At 42.2% G+C, this 12,134-nt stretch overlaps 1 protein-coding gene across 1 annotated transcript in view; it reads right to left on the minus strand.

Annotated features, from left to right (window-relative positions):
• The window catches only part of CCNY (cyclin Y), a 66,904-nt gene that overhangs the window by 23,568 nt on the left and 31,202 nt on the right, over positions 1-12,134 (minus strand). Inside the window, exons 5-6 of the mRNA XM_019530889.1 lie at positions 11,728-11,785; positions 11,514-11,633 (exon numbers count right to left, since the gene is read on the minus strand). Coding sequence (XP_019386434.1) covers positions 11,514-11,633; positions 11,728-11,785 — 178 coding nt within the window. The remainder of the gene's footprint in view (positions 1-11,513; positions 11,634-11,727; positions 11,786-12,134) is intronic.

Genomic DNA, 12,134 nt, shown 5'->3' on the forward strand with positions numbered 1-12,134 from the left:
CTCTTCCTTCCTCCCCTTCTTGAAAATAGGGACCACGTTGACCCTTTTCCAGTCCTCAGGGACTTAGCCCGAGCACCAGGAGTCCTCAAACAGCCGTGCCAATGGCTCTGCAATGACACCAGCCAGTTCCCTCAGCACGTGCGGATGAAGGTCATCTGGGCCCGCTGACTTGGACACATCTAAGCTCTCCAGGTAATCCTTAACTAGGTCTGACCTAACAGTCGGGGGACTCGCATCCTTCCTGGGCCTCTCTATATTATCACCCAAGAGCACCCCATTGTCAGCAGACAGCAACACGGAGGCAAAGAACTTATGAAAGTTATACCAAAAAGAACTAGGTCCAAACTCCACTCTGATGTAAAATGGGGTAACATTGCTGTACTTAATGGACTTACACTTGCTTTGTACTACAATTTGCGTTTACAACACAGTAGATAATGAATTTGCAATGGGATGCAAGAGCAAATTCAACCAATTCCATTTTTATATACAAAGTCATATGATATCACATTAAGCCAGGAAGCAATAGTTCCTATCTAGGTAACTTAAGTTTGAACACACTTAAAAACTGCATTTATTTCTGGGCCTACCTTAACAGAAACATTTTAACCAACTGAAGGGAGCTGAGAGAAAAGCAAGAAATATGACTGCGACAGCTTGGCAGACACAAGAGGGCATAAGATTGGTGAGTATACTTTAATCTTAAGTTTCTAAACACTAGGGAGGAAGAAGAATTATTTAGACCAGAAATTCACAGGCAAGCCTATGGCAGATACTAATATAATTTGATAACTGGTACCTGAGGAATTTTATACCCTATCCTAAGGATCACATATCTTGCCATGTCAGACATGAATGTGAGGCTGCATGCCATTAGCTTACGAGCTGCAGGGTAGACTGGGCCTACTGTATATGCCCAGGCCCTTCATTTGGCCTTTACCTGCTTAGTGCTTCAAACTGCAGCAGCTGTACCTGGTACACTTTAGCCTGGCTCCTGCCTGCTTGTCTGTTCCAGCTGACCCTGTCTGGGTGTCATGGGTTCCCTAGCTTCTGGCACTGCCTGGACTACAGATGTGGACCTCGCTTACTGACTGAGAATTTGACTTGGAGACCTTCTCTCTGGTTCTGACCTTTTCATGAAGCCTCATCCTCTGGCCTGGCTCTATACCCACACTCCTCAAAAACTGCCTGTGACCAAGTCCTTACGGAGTACAAGGCTTTGAACAACACCCCCAACATTGAGACAAGGGTGCTTGCAAAAGATGTGCTGACTCTTCTTTCTCTGGTTTCAAATATTGTATCACTAGGTAAAGAGACAGCTTCATAAATTCACAGACATTAGGGCTGGAAGGGACCTCGTGAGATCAATCAGGTTCAGCCCCCTGCCTAAGGGGCAGGAAGTCAATTGGGGTCAGATCACCCCAGCAAGATAAGCATCCAAGTATTTCTTAAAGGTATACAGCAGGTGCTTGCACTACCGCTGGGGGAAGTCTATTCCAGACTCTGGAAACTCAGACAGTAAATAAGTTTTTCCTTATGTCCAGTCTAAAATGGTCTTCCAGCTGCTTGTGACCGTTAGACCTTGTCTTCTCTTGGGGTGCCCTGGTGAACAGATGGTCTCCCAAATCCTGATGCATACCCCTTATGTACTTGGCTGCCACCAAGTTCCCCCCTGAGCCTTTTCTCCAGGCTGAAGAGTCCTATGCCTCTTTTCACAAGGCCTATTCTCCTGACCACGAATCATACACATGGCTCTCCTCTGGGCTCTCTCAAGTTTCTCCATATATTTTCTGGAGTGTGGAGCCCAGAATTAGATTTAGTACTCCAGCGGCAGCCTCACCAAGGCCAAGTAAAGCCTTGGTGAGGCTGCAGCTGACCCAATGACTTCTTGGGTCTTGCTTGAGATGAATCAGGAGATACAAGCCAGAGTTTTTATTTTGGAGTCCCTTATCAAACTAAGGGACCTCAAAACCAGCTCCTCGTGGCTAATTCTGCTTAAGAAAAATTCATAGGAAAAGCTAAAACCTGGGAAAGGCTACTTGTCTGGCTTTACTAGCTTGGTGAAAAGATTCAGAAAGAACGTTTTTACATAAAGACCAGGAAGTCCACATTACATAAATCTGTGGAGAAGGAAGACAGGATGCCTGTAGACATGCCAGATGCCTGCTCCAACACACTGTAATAATAGCACATAGGAGCAGGCAATTAATTGAGTCTGCTGGAGCATGCTAATTAGCAAACTCCAGCAGCCTCACCATCTGGTGGGGACACTGAATACACACTTCAAAATGGTGGTGGGGGCACCTTAACTAAAGCTTGTCAAACAAGCCTTAGTTAAAATGCCCCATCACTATTTTGAAGCTCAGGACCTTGAATACAGAAGACATTGGGGGAGCTTTAATTAGAGCAGCTCCTGAGAACCACTCTAACTAAAGTGCCTCCCTCCTAAACCCAGAGCACATGTAAAGACATCCAAAATGACTAACATTCAGGGGGCACATCTACTCATGCAATTAAAGAAAAGCAATAAGGTATCATTTAATCATGCATTGTTTAAATGCTTCCCAGGTGTCACATTTACACATATGCCCAGAAGCTCAACATGCTGAGCCAGGTCATAGCAGCCATGGCTGGCAGGGGGCTCAGGGGATCAGCCTCCAGTGGGGGGCTAGCTGGCAGGCAGCCAGCCAATCCTTCTAGCATCTACACATGCCTTGCTGCAGAGTAAAAAAACAACAAAAACAGGAACTGCAGCAAATACAAGTACCATCCTGCTGCAGAGTTAGTTTATTCCTACCTAATAGCACTGCACATGTAGACGCAAGACATTTACTGAGGAGCTAATTAGTTAACTCCACGGTAAATGTCTCATGTAGATGCACCCAAGTTGTCCTGCAGGAGTGCCCAAGACCTTTAACTTAAAATCAATTCTCTACAGAAATCAATACAAAAAGTTAAATGGGTCTCATCTGCGCGCACACACACACACACAAACACACTACCGAGGAAAGCTACTTCACTGTAAGCTGCCTAATAGAGGTACAGAATTAGCACCAAGTTGTGAAGCCTTGCCAGTTGGCTCTGGGCCCATTTGTGGGTGTTCTACACCCATTTTCTCCTAATTCCAAGTACACTCACTGCCAGTGGGAGATCACAGCCTGGCTTCTATAAGCACAAGCTTGCAATTGAACATGGACTATGGAAAAAAAGTTACATCAACAATAAGTACTGTATTTTCTTGCGTACGTGTCCCCGGGTAAAACATAGACCTTATTTTTGGAAAGCAGAATGTAGGGGGAAGATTTTTTCAGCGTCTCAGCCAACTGTGACACAGAGTAAGTCCTCCTGGTATCACAGACTGTCAAGGAAGTGTGGCATCAGGAGTGCTTGGTGTGGTAGACTCTCCTGCAGTGCCATACTTCCTGGACACTGTCACACAGGGTGCATCTACACGTGTGCTCTACTGTGGAGTAGACTAACTCCACAGTAAAAAGAGTCACTGTCTACATATGCACTGGTATTAGGGCACAGAAAAAACTAATTCACTCCACTGTAACCTAAGTCCTAAGACAGTAAGTATAAGATAACAAGATAAGTACTATCTATTATCTTAGTACTTACAGTGCAGTAATTAACTGTACTGAAATGCATGTGTAGACAGTAACTGGGAGGACCAGATTCCTGGCTGCCACCTAGCTACATGGCTCCGCAGGTTTGGCACCCTCATGCCTCAGGCAGTCCCTCCGCCACCTGACACCACCAGCAGGAGCCCAGGGCTGACCCCTCAACAGTTGCTCCTGTCAGCCTGGGCCTGGCTCCACCCTGGCTCTAATAGCTGCTGTCCCAGATGCATATGTAGACACCGCATCCAGAAGCACTTTACTCCAGCTCAAACAGCTCCAGAGTTTATTGCTTTGCTTTAATTTCATGTGTAGATATACCCACAGTTATATCCCAGGTCCCTGCAAGACTGTTAGTTCTTTACTGTACGTAGTGCTTTATATAAAGTTCTTGTAAACGAAAGATTGTTTCCACATCACAAACTTCATCCAAATACCACTAGTAGTTCACTGGCTGCTTTGCAACCAATCTACACTGCTCAGCCAATAACTATGGCTATAAGGAAGTTAAACACCATACTTCATCCCTTCAGTTTGCTGAGCAGAGATGAGCAGCAGCTGTTTTGACAACTACAAACAAGCATCTCTGGGACTTATCCTTTTCCAGAGAAGAAAACAGCTTCTCCACCGAAAACATGTGGCCCAGTTTTGGGGGACTGATTTTAGGGGGTGAAGATACATGTTGTATGTGATAAAATGTGATACTATTCGCATGCATCCCATTTAGTTGTACAACCGCTCTTTATTAAGCGCTGTAACACCAACATAGTTATTTCAATACAGGTTTTGTATCCTATACAGCTTAAGCTGTATTTTCTTCAGTTTTTTGTGTTTGTTTCGTTTAGTTTTTAATTATGCAGTTCAGAAGGTTTCAGGTGTTGTGAGTCCCTTTGTCCTAATTTAGAAAAACAACATATCCCTTGTATTTTCCTAACTTTAGGACTTGCTGCAATCAAGTTGCTTAGTAAACCTAATTTTTAAAAGATTATTTTAGGAGAGTATAATAATGTATTAACTTTTCAGAATACTCGAAATCCGTCTGCCTTGAGCATCAGAAAATGCAACATCTGGAAACAGTGACCTGGGGTTGACTATTTCAGATATATTATTTCAATAGCTCTGTTAGAGAATGATAACCAACACTTGCAGCATCCAGAAACCAAATCATGAACTGCCTCCACCTGCTTTAGTGTCAGTGTGAGTGTCCACAAATACAGGAATCTACTTCATCATTGCCTAAAGCCAATAACCAACTTTTTATCAATAGTACTTTACTTCTATGCCACTAATCCCCAGAGACTCCTCTTCTGAAGTCAAGTTGAGGTGGGTGAAAACCCCACAGTAGTCCATTCCCCAACTAAATGCTAACGGTGCTTAATTTTGAAGCCAGAAGAGGCTTACCGTCTCCAACTCAGTATCCATTTCCCTTCAGTAGGTTCACAATTTTAAGCCTACTTTTCATCATGATCAATTATAATCATCATTATAAAGACCAGAAGACTCCAAGCACAGTTACAGACTGGTAGCAAAATTATAGAATGATGATCTTGGTTCTCATTTAAAATAGACACCTTTAAGGTGGAAAACATTGGTGCATTGAAAGATTACTTGCATGGGAAGATTATTATAGATATTGATTCTGAGAACTTGTGCTGTGCATGGAGAGATTGCTTAAGGGCTCAAATCCAACCACTGAATTGCCATATGCTTCTGTTCTATGCAATTAGCCAGTTCCCTAACTAAATCTCCATAAATAACTCCATGCTTTGCAATTGCTCAGCTGGGCATCTAAAATGTTCCAGACAGGCCTGATGCCATCTATTTGATAGAAAAGGACACCATGGCTTGATATTATCAGTAGTTTGAGACATGTCCAAATTTTTCTTTTAAGAACAAATGTGAAAACTAGTGGAGAATTTAGCCACAAAAATCTCACAAAAATGTGACCAATTACAAATATATGGCCAAAGAATCTCAAATGACCAGTCTTCAGTTTTACCTCAATTTCATCCAATTTCTCTTAAAAAGAAAAGCCACCAATAAAAATAATATTTGTTTTTCATTCAAACACTGGGGCTAATTATCCCTTCCAGGCACAGCCCAGTGTTCAGTGGAAAAGCTGTACAAGCCATGGTAGTTCAAGACCATCATCTTATAAGTCTGTAAATAAACACATTCTTTTAATGATTTTGTCCTCATTTTTTCTTTGGAGGAAACAGATATTCGGCACCCCCTCAATTTGCCTCCCTTTTCATTCATAACAGTTCCATTTGGTCCTCTTCTGTGAGTATGTTTGTAGTAAAAATGTACTGCATAACAAGCATTTGTAGTCATAAATCAAAGAAATGGATCAATTGAGAGTCTGGATTTTTTAATCCACTCATTAAAAAATTAGGCGACTGTGGCATCGATGCTTACACAGTCAGATGGGTCACAAATTAGCTGGAGGGCCGCACCCAGAGTGGTGGTGGATAGGTCATTTTCGACCTGGAGGGACGTGGGCAGTGGGGCCCCCCAGGGCTCGGTTCTCCGGCCCGCACTGTTCAACACCTTCATCAGCGACTTGGACCAGGGGGTGAAAAACACCGTGTTGAAATTCACGGATGACACTAAGATGTGGCGAGAGGTGGGCACGCTAGAAGGGAGGAACAGGCTACAACTAGATCCAGGCAGGTTATAGGGGTGGGCGGATGAGACTAGGATGGGATTCAGTACTGACAAGTGCAGGGTACTGCACCTAAGGAGAAAGAACTAGCAGCATACCTACAGGCTGGGGAACTCCCTTCTCATCAGTGCAGAGGCAGAAAAGGATCTTGGAGTCATTACTGATTCCAAGATGAACATGGGCCGCCAATGTGAGGATGCGGTCAGCAAGGCCAACCGCACCTTGTCATGCCTCCACAGATGCATCACAAGCAGGTCCAAGGAGGTGATCCTCCCCCTCTATGCGACACTGGTCAGGCTGCAGTTGGAGTACTGCATCCAGGTCTGGGCGCCGCACTTCAAGAGGGATGCGGACAACATGGAGAGGAGAGGGTTCAGAGGAGGGCCACTCAGTCAGGGGGTAGCAGGGTAGACCCTATGCAGTGAGGTTACAGGACCTGAACCTGTTCAGCCTCCACAAGAGAAGGCTGAAAGGGGATCTGGAGGCCGTCTATAAAAACTTACCGGGAGGGGACCAGCGGGGAACGGGAGAGTCCCCATTCCCTCGAGCACTACCTGGAATAACTAGGAATAACAGCCACAAGCTGACAGAGTAGGTTCGGCTGGACATCAGGAGGCGCTACTTCACTGTCAGAGCAGCTAGGATCTGGAACCAACCTCCAAGGGATGCGGTGCTCGCTTCTACCCTGGGGGTCTTCAAAAAAGCTAGACAAAAATCACCTAGCCGGGGTCATTTGACCCCAGCATTCTTCCCTGCCCATGGCAGGGGGTCAGACTTGATCCGCTCAGGTCCCTTCCGACCCTACCAACTATGAATATTAAAACACTAGCAGGTATGTGACAGTACAAGGAATACATAAAACAGTAATCTTTTGGCTTTGTCTCTGTACCCAAAATAAAGAGTAGAAGTGATTCTAAGGCTTCACATCACCTTATATAAGAATTTTATAGTCTTATACATTTAAATACAGAGGAATTTCAGTTAAATATCCTGCACTCTATATATACAACCTAGCCCAAGTGACATGAATGCCACATCTGCATTGGACAGATTTGTGTAATCAAAACCTGTGCGTGCTAGTAGGACTGTTCTTTTTGCTAGTCACAGTCTTATTAAAGCTGTTCCAAGAGCTTATTGACTTGGAAGGAAAAAAAAAAAAAAAGACACAAAAAACTTTTCATGTTCATTTATTTGTTTTGTAAAGAAAGAGAATTTGCCAGTGCTACTAGGCTATGAACAGACATTGCATTTGTCCTAGGAAAAACCATTTTCCCTGGGTCAAAGTGCAATCATTCATTGTCCTGGGATAAATACTGAAAAAGTTCATGGGATAATAAGTGCCAACGGTTTATCCCAGGATAAAAATATAAGAATATAAGATGAAATATAAAAAAACCAACATAGAATAGAATTCTATATAAAAGAGAAGGTTATATTCTTATATTAAATATATTCTTATATTATATTTTATAAGAATATAAGCCACTATTCCATTTTATGCACAAGATTAAAACTTCAAGAAAATCTGCTCCTAGTGCAATCTGCTGAAATGAAACTTGGTGGAGTTGGCTTCTAGACACCCAGGAATTGATGACAGCCAAAAGGGGAATCTCTTTTACCTCAACCCAATGTCAGGAAGACCAATGCAAATGCTTTTAAACGACATTCACCGACATCGACACCAGAATATTCCGTTTAAATGAAGTCAAATGAGCAGTACCTGTAGAAAGAGCGTAACCTCCCACTAGTCCATGCGGAGAGTGAAATAGTCTGCTTGAGAACACTGGCAAAGCATCCTACCAGCAGTGATGCAGTAAACCGGTACTGTGCTACAGCAGGATTAAATTTTCTCTTTGCAGTTACACAACATTCTGTTTATTGAGTTGATAAAAACATAATTGGCAGGGATAGTCAGGACTCACCATTATTTGATTGGGTTCATTAAATCCATAGTTTTCATATGAAGACTTTAGACTCCTGAGTATATATCAACTCTTCCCATCATGGTGGTATGCTGTGGTAAGCATGTGGGGCAAACATGGAGTTCCATGGCAATTCAGGCATTAGTGCATACCTTCTCTATTACGCATCTAAATTTTACAAAAATATTCTGTTCACCAGTATGTATTCAGGTGGCCTCATTACACCAGTACTTGGCCACTTCACAGTTCATGTTGTACGCATTCTCACAATGCCTCTGTATGATAGGGAGTATTGCAGTTCCCCTGTTAGAAAGGGAACCAAGATACACAGATAGGTACCTAAATGTCTTGCTAAAGATCAAAAAGCAAGCCTGTGACAAATGAAGGACTCGATGTCCACTGAACAATTTTTCCTACTCAGATGCAGACATGATTTTTCAGTTTTTCTAGGAAAAAATGAAAATATATAAATATTTTATGATGGTGACACTTACATAACATTATTTTCCTATAGCTACTGATAATAGTAATACTCAGCATTTATGCTGAGGACAATGGTTAAGTAAGTTCTATGGAAAACAGAGATCTTAGTGCCAGCAAGAATACCAGCGCCCCCCAGAGAAGGAAAAGAGCCCATATCTGCAAAGCCAAGTCACAGATATTCACCAGGACAAAAATTACCATTACGTAAATGTATGACAAAAGAAGTCTGCTATTTAAATATCTTTTAAATGAGCAATAATTAAATCTTTCAGTTAATGTTGGTACTTTTATCAATAATACAAGTTGGTGTTTTAAATAGGTCTCAGCCTTGGATTTTAATTTTCTCATATATCAGTGCAAAAAAAAAAAAAATCTCTTGGAGGGCAGTGTAAAAATCAAATATTTTTAACTATAAAATTGGTTTTGCTGTAATATTACAGGCTTTAATTGAAATATTTGAATTAAAGTGCTTAGTGCGCTAAAATGTTAATATTTTGTGGTGATCATCTAATCTAACACAAGTTGGGGATCCATTTTCATTCAGTTCCTGCATCTAGCATACACTGGCATACTGCCTGAGAAGCAAAAACAGCAGCAATAATGGTAATGTTGCAGTGTGCATCTCTGCATGCTACAGGGAAGCAGACAGCAATACATTTACATCAGATACTACCTTGATCTCTGTCATTTTATTATTATTAAAAAAAACATTAAAGAGACACTATGAAAAACAACAATTGGAGTATCTTGCTCAAGTTGTATTGTAATCTGCTTTCCCCACAGACTGCCTGCATGTTGACAAGAAGGAACAACCAGCAGCCTGGGGAATCAGATTGCAGTCCAATGGGGGAACAAACACAGAAACAGAGACGTGTATACAGAAGGCTGCTTTCTATCTATAGCCATGGTCACAAAACTTAAGGCACTAGGAGGGTTTGGGCAAAAGTCTGTAATGAAACAGTAAAGCCCACATAGCAATTTCCACACAGATCAAAAGCAAGGCTATGTCTTTCTAAGGTCCATGCTGAGACAGGAAGAAATGGAAGTCAAGGCTGAATAGAAGAAGAATACTGAAACAATAAATGAAGTAGTATTAAAAATACTGTTGTGCTTCATACTCTTAAGTACAGCGTATCCAAAGTTCTGAAGCATCTTAAAGACATGGGGAATATTAGCCTCATATTTATAGACACGGAAAAAAGAGCAAGAGCAAAGCAATGGTTTGATTTGTTGAGGTAGTGAGCACACCCAATTCCCACTCAGGTCACAAGAAGTTGTAAGTACCATAAATGATTGTGCCCAAGATTAAACTACCAAGAGACAGTCAGAAATTAAGATAAAAGAACCAATGATTTTAAACATGTTATATAATTGCTGAGTAAAACAGAAACAATTGGCTGTGCTTTTAATCATACTGCTCTTAACAAGATTTCAGCAGGGGGAAAAAAAATTAGGTTGGGTGGGGGTGGAACACTGGAGCCACGCAAAGAGAATAATTATTCCTATACACACAGATCCTCTTTCCAACTCAAAATGATGGATCAGTTCACTGTGGATTAGTAACTCATATTTGATTATCAGGAGTTTGTGGAACAGGGCTGCACTGCATTTGACATTTCTTTCTTTCAATTAAACTATTATAAGTATGCAAGAGACGAAGTAGTAAAACCCATTTGAGACAACTACTGATAATGGCTGGGTTAAGGGGTTCATGGGTACCCCAATCAAGGACTTTCAGGATAGGAAGGGGGTAAGATGCAACTCTCACTTCCCTTCCATATCCATTTGCCCTGCTGTGGTGGGCCAAATGAGAAAAAGCCATGTCTGCTTTCTTTTCTTGAACTGAAAGACAGGGACTGCACCGAGTAAAAGCTTTAGAAAATTATAAAAAGGGAACAGCAGAGTCACACTTCAAAGCTCCTCTCAACAACTCCATTTTCTTAGACAAAACAAAACTAAAACAAAAAAAAAAACATGTCCCGAAAACCACTCTGAAGAGGTGAAGATGTCCAGCCTGCTTTGGGTTTTTTGATGTTTTGTTTTTAAAGAACATTCTTAAACTAAGAATGTGGCAACAACCATGGCTGAAAGCTGAAAACATTTCTTAGTCAGATGGACAGGTATTTAAAATCAGCTGGTGGAAACCTGCTTAGCTCCCAGGAGTTCAAGTAAGTGATCTGCATCAACTTATACCAACTGAAAATCTGACCATTCATCTTTAGAGTCTATTTTTAAGTGGACGTCATCCTTAGCTATTTAATTGTTCAGGAATCTGACATGCTGCTGAAAAACATGTACAATGCAAGTAAAAATAGCAGACCCCAAACATGCTCCAGTCACTCTCAGCCCTCTGTGCATCCATCAACTCTTACTAAAGCCAGTAAGTCACTGATAGCTGTGTTAAAGCCTCCACTGGATGCTGTAATGAAAAACAATACACCTTCCAGAAATGAAAGGGCTTCAGCTGCTAATATTCCCACACAGCAAGGATGCATGCCCCACCCGTGCTTCATACTAGTCACCCTACTAGTCACCCTGATGGCCTGTAATGCTAGTGCTCTGTATGAGCAAGATGTAATCCCAGCTTTTGTGTCATCTTACACAAACTCCTGGGACACTTCAATAACTCATCTCAAACAGAAAAAAAGGCATGCCTTATTTTTTTTCCCTTGAAATAACTTCCATATTCTCTACACAAAGGCTGATTGGGGGGGGGGAGGGGAAGGGTCTCTAATAACACCCAGAGCTACTGTACTACACAGGAACAAGCTCAGGAAACGAGTGGATCTGTTGCATGGTTGATGTCGTTTCGCAGACACTCACCAGGGTGACAATGGCACATTCAGCGGTCAGTTGAGCAGCGCTGAACAACGTCCGAACAAAGCGGTAAATCTGTTTCTGCTCTGGGTCGTGTTTGTCATAATCTGGTGGCACTTCGGATTTCTGAGGAGGAAACATTTTGAAACAGGTGACTGAGTCAAATACACAGAACCAGGGAAAGGAAGCAGACCCAGTCTCATGAAAGACAGGAGTTTACCGAAAGGGGGTGGAGGTTTTCATCAAAAATATCTAAGAGCATTCTTCCGTCTGTGTCCCTGAAAAGAAAAAAAAATATTGCAGTTTCATTGCCCGCATAAAACCGTGTATACCCGACACATCATTTATTCAATTAATACGTGCACTGTAGAGCACCTAGCCATATTACAGAAATATGCACATTTTCTCAGTGCCGAGAAGGGCCTGTTCTGCAGGGGGTTGGATCTGTGTGTCACTGCAAAGTCCCTTGTACCATATTTACTCAAATTCTAAGATGAGGTTTTCTTCCCCATTTAACACGGGGATGAGGGGGAAGCCCTTCATTTTAGAATCGAGTATGAGGTTAGGGGGAGGGGACCGGCAGCTGCTGTGGCTCCAGCCCCAACCCAGGAACAGAGGATGCAGGGG

The sequence above is a fragment of the Crocodylus porosus genome, unplaced genomic scaffold (assembly GCF_001723895.1).
Source record: "Crocodylus porosus isolate Cpor-Errol unplaced genomic scaffold, CroPor_comp1, whole genome shotgun sequence".
Taxonomy (NCBI): Eukaryota; Metazoa; Chordata; order Crocodylia; family Crocodylidae; genus Crocodylus; species Crocodylus porosus.